General features: G+C 31.2%; 2 protein-coding genes across 2 annotated transcripts in view; both read right to left on the reverse strand.

Moving 5' to 3' along the window:
- Window positions 1-4,285, reverse strand: part of LOC106794075 (T-box-containing protein TBX6L-like) — an 8,893-nt gene extending 4,608 nt beyond the window's left edge. The window contains exons 1-2 of the mRNA XM_014761495.1: window positions 4,249-4,285; window positions 3,623-3,779 (exon numbers count right to left, since the gene is read on the reverse strand). Of these exons, the coding sequence (XP_014616981.1) occupies window positions 3,623-3,779; window positions 4,249-4,285 (194 nt within the window). The remainder of the gene's footprint in view (window positions 1-3,622; window positions 3,780-4,248) is intronic.
- A 9,689-nt stretch (window positions 4,286-13,974) lies between these two features.
- On the reverse strand, window positions 13,975-23,806 carry LOC106783594 (translational activator GCN1). The gene is made up of 13 exons (XM_014742264.1): window positions 23,716-23,806; window positions 23,535-23,637; window positions 23,100-23,295; window positions 22,660-22,999; window positions 18,759-22,569; window positions 17,189-18,674; window positions 16,474-17,110; window positions 16,034-16,378; window positions 15,746-15,939; window positions 15,452-15,663; window positions 14,970-15,223; window positions 14,676-14,897; window positions 13,975-14,572 (listed from the first exon to the last, which is right to left on the reverse strand). The coding sequence occupies exons 1-13, from the start codon at window positions 23,728-23,730 to the stop codon at window positions 14,444-14,446; spliced, it is 7,944 nt and encodes a 2,647-aa protein (XP_014597750.1). The 5' UTR covers window positions 23,731-23,806; the 3' UTR covers window positions 13,975-14,443.
- Window positions 23,807-23,874: the final 68 nt, after the last annotated feature.

Raw genomic sequence — 23,874 nt, forward strand, 5'->3', positions numbered from 1 at the left:
ATTTATTTATTTTTTATATAATGAAACACATTTATTAATTTATTTATATATTTATTTCGTATCGTCGAAAATTACTATTTGTTTTTTTTGTTCTCAACAATAGAAGAAAATAGATTAAAGAGGATGAAGAGGGTCGAAGGTTGAGAGAAGCTTTTAGGGTTGAAAATATAAATCATTTTCTTGAAAAGTCAGTTTTTGAGGACGTAGACGAGACAAGTTTATCTTTGCGTTGCATCTGCTTCGTCATGTCGCCGGTAAGAGCTTATTTCGCTAAAATCTTTCCTCAAGATACGGTAGCTAACTTTTGTCAAGGGTCGAAAAGAGACAATCGATCTTGTGAAATTCAATTAGACAAAAAAGAGAAACTAAGAACGAAAGAAAGAAAGAAAGAGAAAGAATTGTATTCGTTACGCCGATCGTAAAAATCATTCGATAAATTGATGTTAGTGAGAGATAAGTTGTAAATAAAGGAAACAAAATATCGGAAAAAGATAATAAGACGGATCTTTGATAAATGGTATTTTTTTTCTCTTGAAAAAAAAAAAAAAAAGAAAATGGAATACGAAAAGAAAAGAATTCGGAATCGTTTAACATTTTTTCTTGATAAGTTAGCGCCATTCTTGAAAAAGAAAAGGGAGAGAGAAGAATGTTATAATGAGAAAAGTTTGTTTGTTTCCTTATGTTAAAAGGTGCATCCTGTATCATTTCGACATTCTTCATTTCTTTTGTTTCTTTTTTTTATTTATTCAATTTTATCGAATGCGCAAGCATTTCAAAATTCTGGATAATCCGATAAGTCAACGAAAAATCAATCTACGGTGGTCCCATGGGGTTTGTTTGCATATACCTAATTGCGTTCCCTTTTCTAAAGAACTTTCTTTTTTCCCTCGATCCCTTTTTATTATCTCTATTTTTCAGCATGTAATAAGGAACACCACTACTAACTTGTTTATGAGTCACGCGAAGAATGTAATTTTTGAATTTTTTTTTTTCCAAGCTACAAGAAAAATATTTTTCTTACGATAGAGATTGTATTTGTTAGCAAAAAATCTCGGCTAATGGAGAATTTATTAATTATTTGAAAAATAGTTTTAAAAATAAAAAAAGAAAAAAAATACAAGTTTAATATTTATTATAATACAATACGTAGTTTTTATATTTAAAATTAAGGGATCATTCGTTTTAAAAAAATATTGTCGTAAATAATTATTTCTATTTAAATAACAAATTATTATTGAATTAATTAATATACCGATCAAATATAATGAATAAAAGATTGATAATATAATAAAATGATGAACGGTTAGTAAAAATAAATAAATAATTTAATGTGTTCTGTTCCTTTATCTTATCTGAAAATGAATATATAAGGAGACTGTGTAAATAGCAAAAAAAAAAAAAAAGAAAAAAAAGTTTATTTTGAGAGACACCACAAAAGGTGGTGGACGTTTTAAGTGGGAAATAGAATTGCACTGTCGCGACGTATGATAAACCATCGTCTCTCTCGTGTGACAAACTTTCTCGTGTCTGGCGTTACTCGAAAAAGAAATGCTGTTCTGTGCTTGAGATTAGGTATCAAAAAAGAAAGTAGTAGTGTGTGATATGTCTCGATTAAAAATGCATAAGTACCCGATGCGTCAGGAGCACGTGCCTAATTTTTCTACTGATAAACATATAACAGTGTGTGGTGTTCCCTAAATTAATTTATTAATAGTAACTCTGCGCTAATGTGTTTTTTTTAACCTTCCAGTTGCTATATAAGAAAAAAAAAAAAAAAGAAAGAAAAAAAAAGAAATAATTTCAAATAATACACTTCATTTTTGTAGTCAAATTAAAAAAAAAAAAACAATGTTCAAACACATTGGATCACTGTGAATAAATCACTGGAAATTAAAAAACATAATAAAATATATTAAAAAAAGAATTTACTCATGTCACGGATAAATAATTCTGTTTATTGCGAGTTTGCAAGTGATATTAGTTATACCATAGATATAGTATGTACACGTGTTTTGCAGATGGTACATTGATGCAACGAAAAAAAAATCATTTCTTTGAAAAGAACGGAAATTACGGATGAACGGATTAGAAAAGTCAGGAGACACTTTTCTTTTGCTGTGACATTTGAATAAGGCCCACATGAGCTTTGACAAAAGAATTATTTTTAACGGATTTTCTCGAATGTTATCGCTATTGTTTTAGGATTTTCTTTGTTCTTATTTCTTTCTCTTTTGTTTATACAGGATGATGTAGCAAGCATTCCAAAAAAGAAAAATTTGGGACTGTATTATTTGGTCTCAAACTTTTTTAATATTATTCTGTATAATAAATTGTTATATATTTTAAATAATTGTTATTAAACATATCATTCTGTTTATGATTATTTTGTAAAAATTCATTATTATTATAATATATATGATAATATTAATAATAATAATAATAAAAAGAATGATTAATCTATACCTAACACCTACGTATAGTTTAAGGCGGAAAAAACAATAGGAGGACGATTGTCACGCCGCCGGAAGTAAAGTTTCGTAATATTTCCGTTTGTCGTACGGATGCACCTTACTTAAAAAAAAAAAAAAAAAAAAAATAAGAAGTTTTGATCGACGTGATAAAAACGATATGGAAAGGGTTAGAACGTGAACACGCCTACGTTATATCGTATCTTAATTTTAGGAATTCTTTTTGTATCTTCTCCTTTTTTCTGCGTTACTTGTCAATCATACCGGCTTCATAATATTATCGTGAAAAAATACTCGTACAATTTAGAAATGTATTCAATAATTTATTCACCCCCCCCCTCCCCATTTTTCTTTTTTATTCGAAACAATATTTAAAAATAATATTACGTAACACAAATATGGCGCGGGGGGGAGGGTGGATTTTATTGTTCGTTGGAATATATATTTCTTCTTTTATTTCTTCTATCCGACCGACCGACAAAGAAAAAAGGAAAAAAATAAAAAAGATAAAACGATTCAATAGGGGTAGCAGCAGCAGGGGTAGGAGGGGGAAGGGATAAAGGGAAAATGCATTAGTTTTAAGTATACGTTACTCTCGAGGAACAAAAGTACTTTTCCTGTTTTCTAAACTGAGTAATTTGGCGTTTTACGAATGCTACTACCTACTTCGCAACCTTTCGAGGGTGGTTGGTTGGTAATGGTGGTGGTGGTGGTGGTGGTAGTATCGAGGAAAAATAAGTTTGAAGCCGACAGAAGGGGAGTGGTCTTTTGGCGCCGAACCGACGACCATTTCGACACGCTGGATAACCATTCTAAAGGAATTTTGGAGACAAAGCTTCTTTTCTTCCTAAGAACCGTTGTGTTCTGCTTACTATCCACTTTTTCTTGAATCATCCAAAGAAATAATCTACTAATTTCACTTTAGCCTAATCTTTTATTTATAATATAATGATTCTTTTTTTTTCTTTCTCTTTTTTTTTGTCTTGTCTTATACTTTTTCATTTCAATAAATTAATTCGTTTTCATTATTAACATAATGGGGGGGGGGGGGAAACTATTATTTGTGATAATTTTTATATTCGGTTTTTGAGAAAGAGCGCGCACAAAGTCTATATGAATAAAAAATATATATATATATATTTTTGTTTTTTTACCTGCCATTTTTCGTTATAATCATTTCCGTAGTTTCCGCATTAAATTTTTTCCAAAGTGATGAATTATACAATTCGACTTTAACTTCGTAAGGAAGGGGATATCTTTGGATGTAAAATTCCGTAAGTGGTGGTAATCCATAATTTATATTATGTAATTCTCCTGTAAATATTAAACAAATCATATTATTACATTTGTGATATTTTTTATATATATATATATATATATATAAATAAACTAATATATCTTGAATACACATATACAACACTTCTTCTTTTTTTTTTTTTTTAAATATCATTTTCATCATATCATCTTTTTTTATTATTTATGCGCCCACACAGACCACATATATAACTATTTTGTAAAAAGGATACTTAACATAATAATTAAATAAAAAAGGAAAATGTTGTTTAATTCAAAGGGGTGTCGGGAGGAGGGAGGGATTTCTGTTCTCTCTTTTTAAATAAGTAAAATTTGTCGAAAGGGATATTTAAAGATGGTTGGGTTGTGGATGAGGTAACACAAATGTGGTGTTAGTAGTAAATAAGAGGGTTGGTTCGTTCCCTTTGAGAAAGGGAACTCTCCATCGGAGCGCGTGATTCCTCGCATGAATGAACCCCCAACGTACCGCCGCACTTGTCTCCACAATTCTGCGGTCGTGGCATTGTGCTCTCTGCCCCTCCCCCTCAACCCATCGCTTCGGAGTAGTAGGATAATTGCCAACATTCGGTGGTCTCACACAGTCGTCTCCTCCTCTCTTTCTTTCTCTTTTTTTCTTTCACGATCAAACCGTCCAGTCGGCAGATAAGGATTGTTCGCTCGAATGACGGTCGGCATCTTTCATCTCTTGCCGAGAGAAAAAGATCTCGTAAGGATCTTTCATTTCTCGCCTTTTTGCCAAAGTATTACTACTATACTACTACACTACTACTATTGACGATTACTATATACACTATTACCTTGTTATCCTTATACGACTTTTACCTGTCTCTTTTATTTCATGTAAATTTATGTAAGATTAAGGATATTGTATTAAATATACATCTTTACGCGTATTCAGTATAATTTTATATATAATGTAGTATAATATTTTGACACTTAGATTTACGGATATTTTGTTCATTATTTTTTTTTTGTACAAATTGACGAACATTGTTTTAATGAAGAAATGGTGGATAGAGAATAAATTATTTACGTATATTTCATTACGACAGAGTATAACAATCGATATATATTTTAACAAAATAATATTTAATCAGTATTTTCTCTCGTCCAAAATTATAATTCTTGATGATAAGGGTTGAAACCCCTATCTATGAAAACCCTTATTATCAAGAATAATATTTAAGTTTTATATATATATATATATATAGGAAACACAAAATTTGAAATGAGTCAAATTGGTTTCAGTCAATAAATCAAGGTGTGTTAATGTGAATATTATAAAAATGTAATAATATTCTACACAGATATTATAATATAATAATAGGAAGGAGAAAAATAATAGTCTTCGATCGTCTTTCGTTTCGTTTAAATCGTTTTGTCCATAGTGTTTCCCTTTTTGTCAAGTCTTTCGTCTATTATTCGATTGTCACCTCCTTTTTCTTCGTTTCTTCGTTTTTTTTCTACTTTTTTTATGCTGCCATCTATTCATCTATCGTGTATTCATCTGTACGTCTCTATTCGTCTATACTATCTTAGACTTGTCTAGTTTCGTCTAACGTCTACTTCTATCGTCTAAATTCGACTGTACTCGTCTAATAACTATATTTACTATGCACAATACGTCTACTGTATTCGTCTAACAAGTATCGTCTATTGGGTTGTAACATTTTCTTTTTGCTGATTTGTCGATTATGTAGCGTGATCTTTAGCAAACCAATCACGCATCAATACACAAGTCATTCTTACATACCACGTTGCTCTTCGATTCTCTCTCTTTCTCACATAGATTCACACTAGTTCATCTCGACATTTTCACCATGCTCCAATAACATATAATATATATATATAAATATGTATAATATAATATAATTAAAAAAAAGGAAATTTTTTTATATTTAATTCAGTTCTATGTTGGATTACTTTTTAAAACAATATGCAAATCAAAGGAACAGTTTCGTAAGTGCAATTGCATGGTTACGTATCTGATATTATTTTTGACAGAAGAGATAAAACATTCCATTTATAGAAATACTAAAATAATATATATATTATATATTATAATATAATGTGCCTTTATTATATACATACCAGAAGTATAATATAATAGAAAATTATTTGTTGTATTTTTTTTTTTTTTTTGCTTTTAACTTCGATTTTCTTATGTGCTTATGTAATAAACCTCGTTTCTATTCTATTTTATTTTGTGCGTTGAATTACTAGTTCTCTATAGATCACTAAAGTAAAGCAACACGTTGATGGTTAGAAAAAGAATGAGTGAATGAGTGGACCCAAGAAATAAAAGACAGCAATCGAATACTTTTTTAACTTTAAAACGTTAGAAAAATTCGACCTTTTTGTATACTTTTGAATAGTTCGAAAATACGTTAGTAGAAAAGTGACCAATCCATAAAAGGAAAATGAAACAGATAATATTATTTTATATAGACCAGATGGGTAAGAAAGTCCTAAGCCTTAAAGCACAGAATTTTTAGAATTTTTGTTTTTTTTTTTTTTTAATAAAAATGAATTTGACCGAAGAAAGCTTGTTGTTAAAGTTATATTTATGTATATATATGAACACACGTTCGTTCGATCGTGTCGTGTGTATGTGTGCGTGCGCATGTGTATGGTGCGAGGGCACGAACATTTGTGTATTGTATTTTGAAAAAATATTAAATAAAACAAAACTTTGATGTCGTATCTAAATGAAAAATCGAAAAAAATGTTAAATAAATGAAACAAATACCTGATCTATGACAATTTAGTTCAAATTGTTGTCTGTCGAACATTAGTTGTTGTTCTTTCTGCTGATATTGAAGTGGGTGGTTATACGGTAATGTTACTAATGAATTTAGGGGTATCGAATGCGGAAACATGACCACTTATATATATATATATACACATACATTTATACATATATATGTAATAACAAAGTTACAAAATTTTGTCAAAGAAATTTTTCACAGATTTATAAAATTCGTCGAATGGGAAGAAAAATTACACGAAATAATATCCGAAAAATATATAGTTACTCGACCGGTAGCCGAACGAAGACTGACTATTGAAATCTCTTGATCTTCATATAAATACTGAAAAAAATTTCCCTAGTGTATATTTTGTGTTGTAACAAATATTGCAACGAATCTAACGTTCTGATTGGTCGAGTTTACCGCCCTCGACCGTTATGCCGCGCCCATTAACTTACCCAATTGGTTCCTTCCCCTACTTGGTTGGAACGTTACATCCTAGAAGCAACAAGTAGGTAGGGTTGCCACAAGTAACTATAAATCACGCTTGCTAGTTGGGTGCTAAATGAGTGTGCGTGGATTTTCTAACATGTGTAAGCCCACTCACCTGTCATATCGATTTAACATTAAAATAAAATTTATGTGTGTGTGAGTGTGAACAACATTTTTTTTTTTAAATTATATCTCTTGTTATATGATTTATATTAGAATATAAAACGGTATTTAAAAAAATAAATAATCAATATATTATACAATGCTGACGCATTATCATTTATCATTAAAATATGATCAATTTGTGTGTTCAGATTTGAAAGATAACGAAATGTTTAAGGCAATTAAGTTGCACTTATAGGAGAATTTTATATTTAGACAAACCAATGTTTCATTTTGCAGCAATTTTAAGAACAAACATTTCTTTTTGAGACCCCCCGTAAAAACAGCGAGGAACGTTCACGTGCATACAAAATATGCCAAAAGAAGGGGAAACGTCACCGTAAATAACAAAATCCGTCGAGACAGTTGTTAATAGTTTGTTCTCGGCTCGGGGACGAAGAATAAAGATAAAATCAGGATTGTCCATTGGCGAGACAAGTAGAACCACTCTGTTTTGATACTTATCTAAACACTTTTCTCTTTTATCTTTTTCTTTCCCTTTTTTTTCTTCTTCTTCGCCACCCCTTTTAGCGACTGTGAAAAAACGTTTAAAATGTCGGCCCATGAAACGCAACCATTGTTCTATTGTCATAGCTTCAAAAATCATGGATTAAATGTAACCGATTCCGTTAAAAAATAATATTGCAGATATTATCTATCTTCGATTACCGTTCCGATGAGAACTTGAAAATATTTACCTGCTTTGATATTTTTTATTTCTACATACTTACAAAAATATCCATTTTTTCCTATTCAATAATGGTGTCTGTGATATCATATTACTACTTAAGTAATAAGTATTACTTCATATCGTGATATTAACGAGAATATGATTAATGTATTATGTTATCTGATATTCATTCTTATTAGATTATCATAGATTAGAAAGATAAGACATTTAACTTCTTCACAACATTTTATTTAATAATGATTTTCATTTGTTCGATTAAGGTGTTCGTATCTTTAACGATAGTATCAAGTAGTAAGATAAGAATAACGGTATCTCGAGAAAAAATTATATTGATTTTGTTAATGTATTATTTATCTCAACGTTCATTTATTAACGTACATCAATAATTTATAAATAAGTTATGTTTAATGTTAGAGAAGAAAGTTCTCACTTTCATTGGTCATTCTTTGGACATGTTTGTTTGTTGATTTTATCAATGAATAATAAAAATTTGTTTATCTTACAAATAAAAGTCTGTTTTCATTTAAATTTTTCCTTTGTAATAAAGATAAGTTTTGAAAAACAAAAAGTTGAAAGTATTTGTTCAGATGCAATAGGGAAATAAATTGAATCTCTTAAGAAACCTCTTGACCATGCAATTTTGAAAGCATCATTTGTTCTTTATATTATTCCGCTTTATTTTTGAATAACGAGGTAAATCCATTCAGGTTTATAATCGTAATTATTTTTTCTTCCCTTTTAGTTTGAAGAATTTAACAAACATGTCGATTATTCCTATTTGGATCTCATTAAACATTACTGAATCTTATTGTTATTAGTGTTCAAATAATGTTGCCCTAATCCAATAATAAAATCAAATATTGTCCACCTTGGTATAAAAGATGACGTTTTTAAGAATATTTTAAACGAAAGAAAAAGAAAATGATCATTTGTATTTTCATATTTCTATATATTCATATTATTTATTTAATAATAATAATAATAATATAAACGCGTAATATATGTGTGAACAAACGATTTGTTTGATATATCGAATACGTAATCGGTAAAAGGTTTGTGATCAGGGTGGTCCTTCTTATTGAAAAAAAAAAGCGTTAGGTGTAAAAAGAGAAGAAGAGAGTGAGAGAGAGGATGGGTGAAAAGAAGCCGACAAATGTGTTTTACGGCTTACTTCCTGTCCATCGCACGCGACAGTTATGCGACGTATAATGAGGGAGTCGCCATTTCTTGGGATCATTAAAATCGTAGGCGGTGAGTTAAAAATTATCGCTCGATGTGATACCTCTTCTTTTCGTATTCTATAAAGAATCTTTCTAAACGATTATTCGTAATATTAGTCAAAATTATAAAACAAATATTAAACAAAGTATATACACGTAATATCAATTATATTATCTTTCGACAAATTACATTAATAATAATTAAGTGTCATTATTAAATAGAAATTTATCAGTTCATAAAATTGTGACAGCGTTGAGGTAGTCAGTTAATTTGACAATTTGGAGAGAGATTTAAAAAATGTTAATTAAAATTATTGAAAACGTAAAATTAACTTATATAAGTACACACGTATATCTACTTTATTCGCTGAATAGATTTTTGAGAAAATGATTTTACCATTGGACGATTAAGAATTACTTTGAGATATTTCTCAAGTATTAGGAATTGTTTATAAATCTCCGAGTCCACGGAAGAGTGGCTCGAAAGAAAGATCGAAAGCATATTGCTTTCTACGAAGTTTATAGTCTCCCTTAAAACATCAACCCTAATTTTGGAATTCTGCAGAACAACCATGTTAAAGGATAAACATAACTAAAAAACATATATACACCTACGTATTTACATAAAATATAGGTAGCTTCTTCCTACAGTTCCTCTTGTGGTGTCAAACGACGAGAACATGACTGCAGTTTGACAAAACCTTAAAGTGGCCACTTTGCGATCCCCATTTTATCTACACACATTTTCTTAAACGGAAGTTTTATTCTTTTGGTTCTTTTCTCAATGATTCTTTAGAAATAAACTCTATAATCAAAATAAAACTAAAAAAAAAAAAAACTAATACATTGCACATGAATTTCCTTTTTTTCATTTGTAAAAATTATCAAAGTATTTGCAAGAAGTTAGACAAATATGATCTAATTTTTTATATGTTCTTGTATATATATATATATATATTTTATAAGGTTTATATACATCAAAATTAATAGAAAGTTATAATAAGAAATTCCACGTAAAAGACCATTTCCTCCGATATAAAATGTTATCAAAAGAAAACGAAGAAATATTAGGCGTACGTGGAAAAACGGCACGTTAAAGAGATAAAGAAGATAAGATGCATACTGTTAGCACATGTTATTTCCCTACCCGGTCAAATTCTTACCGACTCTTGGATTGACAATTTCTTAAATAAACAAACGAATGAGTTATGACTAGATGATGTATAAAGTTATCGCAGAAGTGTATTGTTTTTCCAGGATGGTCGAACAGGGTAAATGCTATCTTTTTGTTCTTACTAGATTTTAGAATCCTGTGAGATAACTAATATTGTATATATAACATTATGTTGAATTCTTGCATGTGACTTATGTCATTACTTATCTTCTCTTATCTTCGTTTTCTTAGTTTCTTGTTATGGTGGTTGCCTGTCTACAATGAAACACCCACATATCGTTCTGAAGAAAAGGGTGTTTCGTTGTAGATATCCTGTATTTTTCGTTCATTTAAAACACTTTAGTATTATCTGGAAATTAACTTAAATTCAATCAGATATTTAATTAACTAAAAAAATCAAAATTAATGAAATAAAATGATTTGGCTTTTTAGTATTTTGTAAAATAAATATTGTTCAGTAATTTAATAGGGGTAAGATAGTTTCAGGATTAAATATTGATATATGTATTATATTAATAATTAATTTTATGCATATGCATGTAAGTATTAATTTTATTGTAAATACTAGCTTAACAAATAGCAGCCAAATAAAATTATTAAATAATAAAAGTGTTGGGGTGTATGTGTGTATATCCGGATATGAATTTCGTGAGCGTTAAACCTAAACAACAGAGACAAATACGACAACATTTATTTTCTTAGCGATCACGCAGGAGTAATAAAAAGGTATTTCCGGTACTACTGTAAAAGGAAGCTTTTGCAAAGTATAGATAATATCAGAACTTTTTTTTTACTTCATCTTCTATAGCTAGTCCTTATGATTTCGTTTCCTTTTTCGGATTTCCTTACGTTTGAGGATTTTCTAACAATAAGCTATTTCTTTTTTGCTTTTCTTGAATAACAAATATCTATATTTATTTATTATGATTTCATATTTATAAATTGTCCATTTTTTAAAAAATTGCACTTTCTAATATTTGATAGATTTTTGATTAATTTATAGTAAAATTGGCTGTTTTTGACTAAATGATAATTTTAAAACATTTTTGGCTAGTATTTATGTATAATAAAATATCAATACGTACCCTTATATAAACAGGTAAACTTGACGAACATCTGCTTCCATTATAAATATTGAACATTTATTTAAAAAATTTATTAAACAAAATACTCATATATATTGACATAAATAGAAGTGAATAAATTTGTATTATAAAATTGTTAATTGAAATAAAATTGTTTTGGAATCTAATCTTTTTAAATAATTTTCATACGAAAAAGGATATAATTGAGATTAGGGCCCGCAATTTAAAAGATTTGATGTACAATACCTTTTTAGTATTGCATTTGGAATTTTATGGAATACTGTATTGGTATTGTATAAAGTGTTAAGCTAAAACACTATCATTATGAATATGCTTAGGATCAATTAAGCGTAAAATCATTTAACAAAAAATAACAGTAAACTATAGAGAATTAAAGGAAATATTTATAAATCATGTTTCTAAATGAAAATGGTCGTTCAATAACAGGCAATCTTTTTCTTTTTTATTTTTTGCACATGTTTTTCTATTTTCCATTTTATCTATAACCACATACATTCGTGCATACATAACTCTAACAAATTTAAAAGATTTTTTTTCTTTCTCCTCGAGAATGTGATAAATCATCCAATTTCGTGTAAAACGTAGGACCCGTTTTAATGCATGAAATATAATAGAAAATACAGGATAAAAAATAATAGAAAAGAAAAGAATTTTCAAACTTTTCGATGTGTTTTTTTTATATAAAAAATTAAATATTAGGATAAACGGTATGTAATTATTAATTGTTTATATATTATATATTATTTTAAGCTATCCTTGTTTAAAAAAAAAACAAATTTAAAAGAAAAGGATCGCGAAAATATTTTTATAAAAATATTACAATTTTTTAATAAAATTAGAAATGTGTTGAAATATTCCAAATTTAATGACAAATAAATACACTGCATTTCCTAGTGTTCCATGCTTTTAGGGTTTTCGAGTTTTGTGAAAATTATTTATGTCAAAAAAAGTTTTGTTTATATTAGTTATATGGCAGTCAAAAATGTACATTCCGAACAAATATTAAAAGACAGAAGTAAGATCGTCAGTCTTAAAAATGGCAACAAATTAAAGGAATAGAATAGGAAATACAAAAAATAAAGATTTTTTTTTAAATAAAAACAAAAAATAATATAAATTGCCACAAAAAAATAACAAGCAAAAAACTTATATTCGACACATATATATATATATTTATATATATATATATATAAATCCATTTCTCTCTTTTGCACGCACTTATGTGTGTGTTTATGATACATGACTCGATGGATGAGTATAATCCCGGGGCTTGGGAATAAAATTTTGTGTGTGCATTATTAATTAGGAACGATAAGAAATGCGACTAGGTCGCCCTTTCCGATAGTATTTTTCCGTTCTTTTCTAAAATTACAAAAGGAAAAAATATTAATAATGAAAACAAAAATTAGCGTTTCTTCTGGTTTGTCATGCAATTATTTCGGTCATTCAATCGCATTTTTTATTTATGTTTTTCTGATATTTTTTCTTCGAAGTGAGTTGAAAGCTAACAAAGCTGTTATTTTAGCATGAAAATGATATATGGAGTAAAGCATAGTTAAAATTAGATTTATATAGGAAACACATCAAATTTGTGATGTATCCCCGATTTTCATGAAAATTTTCTTGCGAAGTCGAACTGATATAATATAAAAGTACAAAGATCGCAGTATATATGATTGTCCGATGAATTGTGTGTATACATATGTATATGTATTTATATATATGTATAAGAATGGTCGTTATTTTGTATCTGATGAGTGCATCCCACTATTCAGGACGAAATAAAAAGAAAACATTCTAGAGCACCTTCAAAAGATTATTTCTTAATATTTAATCCAAGCTGAATTGCAGGATGTACTCATTAAAATCCTTCAAAAAATTAAACAACAACAACCAATCCTCACATATCTATATACACACAAACACACACATACATATATATATTTATGTGATATTTTAAAAAATATTATATATAAAATATTGTTTTTTTACGAATAAGCCAAAGAGAAAACACATGTGTAAGAATAATAAGATTCCTTTAATAAAAAATACGAAAGTGCTTTGATTGTACCTTTTAGTAAGACGATTTCAAGAAAGCGAGAGTTTAGAATGACAAACCAGAAAGAACCACATTTTTTACGTTATGATGGCTAAAGCCGACGTAACATCCATATCTAGGATGAATTGTTATTATTACTATTATTATTAATATTATTATATGGTAAATGCAAACTATACACCGATTATTTATTTTTCTTTTCATTTTCTTCGTTGATAGAAGAACAATAGAACATACATTTTCTTATTTCTGTATTACTTCTTTCTTTCTTTTTCATTCTCTATTTCTTCGTTTCTTCTTCTTCTTCTTCTTCTTCTCTTCCGAAGCAGGCAGACACAGTTGTACTTTGTTTGTTATACAAACAACAATCTTGCTATTTCCTCGTCTTTATATAATATAATATAATATATTTATATGTATATATAAGACGACGTATGATTATTTCTAATATTGAGCATAATTAAAAGACGAAACGCCTTTAATTTGTCAAATCATACGAAGGAAAGCTATTTTTTTGTTTGTTAAAGATATCAGCATGTCGCATACATACTTTTATTGTGTTCCGATAAATCTTTACAACATAACCAAATTCTCATGAAGTTCCTTTTACAATAAAAGAGAATATGACCAGCTTGCTTCCTTAATACAGTTTCTTTTCGTTCGGTCCATTTCGAATGATCTTGAAAGATCTCTTTAGACTCGAGAGATTTTAACTTAAGTAACTTTAATGCCATCAACATTATCATAGTCATTGTCATTGTCATCATCATTATCATCATCATCATCATCATCATCATCGAACGATCGGTATACAGGGTATTATTTAATCGTTTACCGATAAATGATATTAAACGAACTATATTTTTTATAATGTTACTAACATACGACGAGCAATAATTGTGCTGCTGCTGTTGTTGGTGGTATTGTTGTTGTTGACGTTGATGCTCGATAGTACGGTTATTGGAACGTACGTAACAAGTATTAAGCCCCGGGAAGTAAAATGTCTCTCACGTGAGTAACGTATCATCTAATTCTTCTATCTTGCCTTCTGGCTGAGATAAAACCTTACGAAGCACCTTGCTGACGACGTCCGACAATGATTCTCTTGCACCAGCGTCCAAGAAAGCCATGCATCTCTGAAAAATAATTAATATAAAATTTATTAATTTTATTTAAATTTAAATATTATTACTTAATTGTTAAATATTTCTTTTAAAGGTACTACAATATAAGACAAACCTGGTGTTCTTCTTCTCCTTGTCTCAATCGAAGTACAGCAATTAGAGCAAGTTCGCTGTTAGCTTTTACGTAACCATTCTTTTCTTTAGTTCCATTTACCAACATCGGTAATAAAGCTTTCAATAATTCCGGTGACATTTTTGCAGGTGGTATATTTCGTGCTAAATGAATGCAAACTCTAGCGAGTAATTGTTTTACGTCGTTACTGTTGTTGTTCATTGACTAAAACATAATATAGAAATAGATTAATATTCATTACGATTGTCTGGTTGTGATAATATTTGTGATAATTACCCTCACGAATGGTGAAAGAACTTGTTGAGGCACCGACATATTTTCGTGCATTAGATATTGGAATAAATAACCGCAAGCTCTGACACCGTTCATGACTATTTGCACTCGATCCGCAGCTAAATACGATAAAATTACTGTACAAACGCGATCCTTTTCTTTAGCATTGAACACGGTGGCTGGTGATTCTTTCAACGCAACAAAAAGTGCAGCTGAACGTCCGTGTCTCAGCGTCCAATCAGCATTGACGTCGTTACCTAACGATATTAGCATAAATGGTTTATTTTTTTATTTTTATTATTATTATTAATTATATGAACCATTTTAAATTGCACGACTGAAGATATGCAAAACTTCATACTTTGTTAATGATATTGCTAGTAATCTACATTATCATTTAAATCTAGACTGTTAAGAGTTTTCAGGGACAATTAAATGAATAATTAATAAGAAAAAATATATATATGTATAAATCATAAACTTACACAAAAGATTATCATTAAATGCGATAGCAAGTTGTTCAGGACTCAACCATCGTAAAAGAGCACCAAAACAACCGGCTACTGCGTTTCTTGTAATATCTTCTGGATGACCAAGCATGCTGTTTAATGTAACGAATACTTGTTTCTTCATAGGTTCAGTCATTTTATCACCGGCAGGTGTAAGCACGCCACGTAAAGCTTGTAACATCGTTTCTCTGAAAATTAATGATAGAGTAAATTTCTAGTAGTTGTAATTTAATTTTTATGGTGTTAGAATTTGGCAGAAAATTGACTGACCTTATAGCTGGATCATCGCCAGTTTTAATACCAGTATGAAGTTCAGTGAACAAAGGATCCACTCTAGTATGTATAACGATCAAATTACTCAAAGCATATGCTGCTTTTAATCTCACTTGACGATTGCTATCATTCAATGCTCTCAAAAATGTTGTTTGTAGTTGAGGTAAAAATTGTTTCAACATGACGCCAACCTAACAAAAATAATTATTAATTTCTTGATCATGTTATTTTTATATATATATATTTTTTTAAATAAGGATATTAATAAAAAAAAAGTATACGAACCTTGCCAAGTAAAATAGCAAGTGTTTCTAGTACTGCAGCTTTGACGCTCCAATTAAAACGATCACCAAGAATTCTAATCAATGGACCAGTGATATGTACAACACTTGGTTGAAGTGCGGATGCGCTGGTCAGTTTAATGACTTCTCCTAATCCTTGAGCAGCTTGTTCTTTTGCTTCTGGTAAACCATTCAGAATTGCTTCTCTAAATATAGGAAGAATCGGCGTGATACCTTTAGGTAAACAAAATCCAGGTAATAATTCTTGTCCTTTTAAATCGGATACTGCAAAACGAACAGCTTGTCTAATGTCTTGTACGTGAGCAATTTGCTGATCCGATGCTAATGTCTAAAGAAAACAAGATTTTATTTGTAAATATTATTAAAGTTTTTCTTCTTAATTATAAAATTTAATTGTATGAATAAACTATGAGAATTACTTGCCTTGGTGACTGCAGTTAGGGCTTCCCAACTCATTTGTAATACATCTTTATCCTCATCGGTAAAGAGATGTATAAGTCCACGCAAAAGTTGAGGTACATATTGACTGTAATCTGCTCTGGTGTCGCGACAAAATGCACACAATAATGTTGCTGCACTTCGTCGTCTTGATGCATCACTTGATCTGGTAGCCTCCATTAATTGATCCATGACTGTTCTAACACCAACTTCATCCGTAACAGAAAGAATAACTGCTTGACAGTACTCTAATTCCTGAACTTCGTTTGGAGTTCCTTGTGCACTGGAAAGTGCGGTCAGTAGAGCTGGTAAAATTTTATGTAAAAATCTCGTTAATGCTTCTCCAGCGACACTCGCTAAGATCGAGAGAGCTTTCGTATTAACTGGCGGAGTTGTTAGCTGAGGTACTAAATAAGGTAATACGACGCGTGATTTAATCGCCATTACTTGGCGCAAACCATCCAAAGTGTTCTCGGCCTCGGCTTGATCCGGTGAATTTAATTGGGTTAACATAGCAGGAAGTATATCGTCTAAAGCTCGAACACCAACTGTCGAATGTAATCCATCGAACGTCTTAGCTGCGGCTTGACGAACTTCGGGCAATGGATCGCATAATGCTTTTCTAGAATTATAAGTTTATTTTAGTTTCAATTCACTGTTAATGCGTGAATGTGTGAATTATGGTATAAGATATACTTACCTAACAGTAGGTACTAGACTGATAACAAATGTCAGTACCATATCTTTGTTTGTACTTGCCATAATCTCAGAAAGACCGATACAAACACCTTGTCGTTGATCAGCCTGTTCACTCAGAAGACCTTTCTCCAAAATCGGTATAATTTCGGGAAGTACTCTTTCTCCCAATTTTCTTACAAGATCGCCCAACGTTCTAGCAGCCACTTGTCTCTTATCGTAACTCGTACTTGCCAAACATCCCAGTAAAAGGGTGAACAAAGTTGGTAGGATTTCTCTCAATGTCCTAGGTGTATTCGTAACAACTACCTTCCAAACGTGAAGAGCAGCTTGGCGTACCATCAAAGCTACATCCGATCTACCCATGTAAAGACCAGCCAACACACGATTACGTCTTTCCGCACCTAAAGCATTGATTATTGCAAAGTGTGACTGTTCTGTTCCAAAGTTATCATCTTCGCTTGCTGTTTCAGTCGACATTTTTCCAGATACACCCGAAATTCTATACAAAAGATCGCCGAGCAACTGAACGGACGAATATCTGATACGCCAATTATCATCAAAAAGACCTTTTTCTAATTCTGGTAAAAGCAACATTATTGCTGAGTCCGCATATAAAGTAACGATTCGTTGACCAGCTCTAAGTGCGGTTTCTCTCACGTATTCGTTTTCGTCGGCAAGTGCTTTCAATATTGGATTTATTATTTGCCCAATGTAAGGTGTGAATTCGGTAGTAAATGCACTGGGCATGTAAATAAACATCATTATGTAACCATCCTTAACGTGCGGTGCTATGTCCGTTCTTTCAGCAGTTGAAATAATTTCAGGCATGAGTTTGTGTAATTTTTCTACACCCAAACCACGGACTACTTCGGAAAGTCCTTGAGCAGCTCCAGATCTATCCACGCTACTTGTTTCTGATGTTAACGTTTGCATCAACCATGGTAATAAATCTTCGAAGCTAGATTCTCCCATTCCACGAACCATTGCACCCAAAGCTCGAGCTGATACACTGCGTACTTCAGGTACGGGATCCAATAAGCTCGTTTTTAGACCAGGAATGATAGTTGGCAAGTAAGGAGTCAAATCTTTTTGATCAGTTAGTGAATACATATTGCCAATGATCTGAGCAGCCATTTTTCTAGTTTCTGTTGAACGATCTAGAAAAGCACGTTGTACGACAGGCATAATCAAAGCTAGAGACGGAGCATCGATGAAATGAACGAATTGTGTGTCTAAAAGTGTTTGTAAGCAAGTTGCTGTTTTATGAGATGGATCTTGTAAAGCCTTCAATAAAACTGGCACGATAGCTTGAATTTCGGGATTACGAATCACACTGCCAATGACTTTGAGTGCTTCTGCACCAGCTTCTTGAACTTTTGTATGGGAGTCGCTGAGTACTTCTATGAGCTTAGGTACAATACTCGGTAAACAGCTACTTAATTGTTTTGGTGCACAGTATGCCATTGCACCCAGTAACTCGACAGACCCTGTTGACAAATTTTTTCTTATTATTCTAATGTTTTTTTAATAGGAGTAATATATGTATATAAATTTAATATCATAATACTTACCAGTTTTTGTTCTCCAAGAATCTTCTTCCAATGCTGCTAATAAGCTGGGTAATACTAATTTAACACCGTGAGCAGAGAGTTTGCTCATAACTACTCTAGCTGTATCATCTGTAGCTGTTCTTACGTATTGACTGGAGTCTCCAAAACATAATAATAAATGTGGTAACACGTGAACGATATAAGGTTCAAATAATCTACCCAACATTGTACATAACATTTCAAAAGCAAATAGTGCTCCTTCTCTGTGCCTATAGTTCTTTTTATCTTGAATAGCGTTGGTCAGTGTAGTCATAATATCTAATTGTTTCAATGCCAGGATTCCCATACCCTTGATGATACCAGCCAATCCATAAGCAGCACCTTTACGTTCTCCGTATTTGTCTGATTTCAATAACTGATCCATAAGATTATCAACAATCTTAGGAGCATCTTCTTTGATGGAAGGTACAAGATGTGGTAAACAATTACCAACTGCTTCCTGTACTTGTTGAGCTGGTGTTGAAAGAGCTGCAATAAGACGCATCACGATTGGTTTGATACGTGGATCGTCTTTATCCAAATGTCTTGCTAATGAACCCATCAGAATGACTACAGATTGTTTTATTGAATCGAAACTTCCAATTTTAGGTGCTTTGTCCATAAAATCTTCAAAGACAGGTAGAAGAGAAGTTATATTTTTCTTTCCATGGAGATCAACAGCTGCTACAGCAGCATTCAACATTTCTGTGCGAACAGATGGGTTTCTATCTCCTAAGCCTGTTGAAACAAAGAACTGTACAAGACGTTGAATAGTTTCTGACGTTAAAAGTGGTGCTAATTGAGTTAGAGCAAGTGCTACACCGCGACGTGGTGCCCAAGTATCAATCGGTTGTTCCACAACACGACCAAAATCGTTAAGTTTAGGTGGAATCATAGCTAATTTTTCTTGATACAGTTCTAATAATCTGTCCAATATCGATGGAGTCAAATATGGTACATTGGTCAAACTTTGAGCCAAAGCACATGCTGCGGCTTGCTGTACTGGTTCCACCGGATGTGCGATGTCTTCAATCAAATTATCGCAAAGAATATCAGCATGAGCTAGTAAATTAGCAGCACTCCACAATTCGTTAGCAAGGATTTTGTTCTCGTCACAAACATCGAATCTCGCGATCCATATTCTTCTTGTTAAACGAAGTAGTTGTAAAGGATCCTCTTTCTGAGATGGAAATGCTTGTCTTATTACAGTTAGACCTCTTAAAGCCGCATCTCTTACTGCTGGTAATGCATTTTGTAGAGCACCGATTAACGAATCTATATCATCACTTGTTGCCAAAGCTGTACCGGGTTGCCCACTACCAGATTGAGCAACATCTAGCAATGTTGCTACCGCATGTGATTGTACTCTTCCAGTAGTGCTACTCATAAGTTCTATAAGTAAATCAAATATTTGTTTTCTAGGTAATAATCTAGGATGTCTCATATCTTTCAAATCTGAACTATTCCCTCTTTGTTTGGCATGATCCTGAATTATTTGTAATCCTTGTGCTATCATAACATCATCTTCATACATCAATAAAGTTTTCTTCAGAAAAGGAAAGATATAACAAAATGCGGGAGCCGTAAACAAACGTTTTTGCTTAATTGTAATCGTATGAATCAAATTTAACGTTCTTTTGACAACTACGTCTAAATTTTCATCTTCCCATGCTGGATCTAAATCACACTGTGGTTGTAATTGTCGTAATGTAACATGTGCTATCAAATTTCCTAATGTCGTATCCGTACCTATTTGAACTATTTCTCGTAACTCAATATAAAGCTCGGATATAGCAGGTGCAGCTAATGGGGATCCTAAATTTTTTAAAATAGGAGATAATATATCCTTTAGATATAAAGACAGTTCCTGGCCATTTCCCCGTATAGCACAAAGTATCAAAGATACCGCATGATCTATCTTTGATTTTAATTCAGTTAATCTCTTTCTAATACTATTTTCCTTAGCAATTTGTGCTTTTAGAATTTCTTCCTGTTTTGCTGTTAATTTCGGTTCCTTTATCTTTCCTTCTCTCTTGTGTTTTTCATACAATTCACGTCTAAGTTGTAATTCCTCTTGTTGTTCTTTGAATGAATACACTTTACTTTCTCGTTTCATATTCATAGCATTTAATATATCATTTTCATCATTAGTTGGCAATACACTTTTATCATAAAGTTCTCCTTCGGGTGTAAGATAAGTGAAATATTCATCTTTAGTGACTTTTAAAATTTCTTGATCGTTTAATTTATTTGTCACATTTAAAATTAAAGTAGGTAAAATAGTATCGGGTGATAGTTGTAATACTTTAGCGAGCGCATTCTCATAACTTGGTACAGGATTGTAATTTTGTATAAGTAACTTTTTGATCTCGTTACTATAAGTTCTAAGAAAGTCCTTGGGTACTAGATTAAAATTTTTAGCTATTTTCAACCATAAATTTGGAACTGCTCTTAATATCGCTGGATGATGTGCTGGGATTAATGCATCTCGAGTCAATTGCATAGCAGGTAATTCAAATAGAAATGATCCAGAACATATAGCAAGTAATCCATCTGCCAAACTTCTACCAGTAATCTCGCCAAACGTATCTTCTTTATTATCTTTATCATTTTCAATTTTGATCTTGACGTTATTAAGATATTTATTAAATTCTACTAAAAGTGCTTCAACTGGTGCATATGTACTTAAACCGGTTAAAACTTTTTTAATCAATGGGCAACAACGTTTTCTGATAGCAGACTTTGGTGCTGTTGAACATGCTACAATAGCTCTGTGAATTCCATTTAAGGCTTTTTCATTGAGCCTATCAACAAATTCAGTAATAAGACGTTCACATAATAGCATAAGATGGTATAAAGTATCATCACCACATGTAGTTAAAAATTTTTCTGAAAAGAATATTTGTTCGTCTATTGCATTCCATAATATTGTTTGTTTATCATTTTCTACTAGATCAGCTAATACAAATTTAAGTAATAAGTATGATGCCACTAATCCTTCAGTGACAGGCATAGGTTGTGAACTTTGTTGTATAGCCCTTGTTATAGCTTGAGTTAGAATAGGTGCGATTGTTCCTGCATAAGAGTCTACTGGAGTAGAGAAGAAAAGTTTTATATAAGCAGTACGTACAGCAGCGGTAGAAGTTTTGGCTGCTATTCCTTTTTTAAATGCATCTATTACGCTTTGGGGGAAACTGTTTGTAAATTTGTTAGACCACAATGCCATCATATCTAATGCATGAATCAGCGTTTTTTCATGAACCTCTGTTTCAAGAACTTTAATGAAATGTTCGCATGCAGTTTCTGCCAATCGTTGAACACTACTTCCTGAAGCTGCATTGTAACTCAAATTACCTGCCCCTTGCAACACAGATATTTTATGAGTCACCACGGTTAGTTTTCCTTCAGATCCATGAAATACAGCAAATAAAGAAGCAAGTAAACTCTCTAAAGCAGTTGTATCTGAACATTGTCGAGCAAGTCTACGGCATGCTCCTACTGCTTCTTCTCTAACAAGATCTTCTTTAGAATGTAGATTAGCAAATAATCCTTTGCAAATATCTTGACTGTATTGACTTAGATCAAGACTCAATCCACTTAATATATGTCCAACTGATTCAATTATTATTTCAGGATTTCTTAACATAGCTTTTTGTAAAGCTGGTAATAATTGAACCTTAAATTCTTCATGTGACATTCTACGTAGAAGAGGAACTGCTGTATCAACCACATATAGATCTGGTTTTTTCTTTGAACTGATAGTCACTTTTATAAATGTATCTATCACATTTTTCTGAAACGAACAAATACATATATTATACCTTTTTATAATTATAAAAATTATTATGATCACAAATATTAGGATTATATAAATAATTATTACCTTCAACTGTTCTATAAGTTCACTTTTTTTTGTATTCACTAAATATTTAGTGAGCAAGCTTGCAAGTACAATTACACCATTTCCAATCTCAAGTTTGACTAATGTTTCTACATATTTAATTTCGATATTTTTAACAGATGACCATTCATGTGCAAGTAATGCGTATGTTTTATACGACATCTTTTTATCCATAGATGCTAATGAAGCAGCACTTAAGTTGGCTTGCGCTTCGATAAGTTTTGCTAATTCAGTGCAATTTTCAAAATTCTTATTGATTCCATGTAGTATTACAAGCGTTGACCATTTTAATGCAAGGTATGCAGTTAAAGCAGTATTTAAGCTAAAAGCAACGAACATATAAGTAACATTAGCATATATAAAATTATTTTCTAATACAAATGTATAGAATAAAATAATATATGATGCAATGTTAATCTTACGTAGAAACCACATTCTTATGCCAAGTAGCTTGTTCTGCGATAACACTTGTCATATGCTTCACGGTGGCTTCTGGTTGCTCTGCCAATAACTTTGTAATGACATTTTTCACGTAAGATTGGGAAGCTGTATCTTTGTATCGATGCAAAGTAAGGGAGAGAACTTTGCAAATTCCATAAACAATTTTATCATTAATGCCTGAAATAAATAAATAGTATAAATTAGTATATAGTATTTACATGGAGTACAAGCAGCACATGAAATGATGTAGATTCAACTGGTAACAAATTCTTTGATCGGACGTATTAGTTTTAATAACATATAGAAAAAGTATATACGCATAATCTTAAAACATTATAGATCTTGATTAATTTCTATTATATTTCTAATATAAACGTTATCAAATTAATTTTAGATAAAATGAAACGTTATCTTACCAGGATTTGACAACACATCGACGACATTTTGTAAAATCTCTCGCCGCTCTTTTTTACTAGCGGTTTGAATTCGATTAGGTAAATCTTTTAAGGCTTTAGTCAGCTGTAAGAAAAACGTTAATAAAATTTAAGTAATTTATTAAAAATCTTATATCTTTTCAATTCCACGTGACAGACTTACCTCGACATCCGCCATATTTCTTCAAAAACCGGACTGACTTGCAGCGCACTCTTCTCTAATTCTAATTACACATTACATGAAGTTGTCTACATATATACCTATTTGCATTAACGATCATATCGATTCGGTCTTCTATAAAAGTGAACAATTTATCAGTTA

Source organism: Polistes canadensis, unplaced genomic scaffold (assembly GCF_001313835.1).
Source record: "Polistes canadensis isolate GaletaPanama2010 unplaced genomic scaffold, ASM131383v1 scaffold_23, whole genome shotgun sequence".
In the NCBI taxonomy this organism is placed as follows: domain Eukaryota; kingdom Metazoa; phylum Arthropoda; class Insecta; order Hymenoptera; family Vespidae; genus Polistes; species Polistes canadensis.

What these genes read in the sequence shown, in the direction of transcription:
- LOC106783594 (XM_014742264.1), bottom strand. An exon ending in CATAAGAATGTGGTTTCTAC is followed by an intron (nt 23,000 to 23,099) that starts GTAAGATTAACA and finishes CGTTGCTTTTAG; the next exon opens with CTTAAATACTGCTTTAACTG. An exon ending in AACTTATAGAACAGTTGAAG is followed by an intron (nt 22,570 to 22,659) that starts GTAATAATTATT and finishes TGTTCGTTTCAG; the next exon opens with AAAAATGTGATAGATACATT.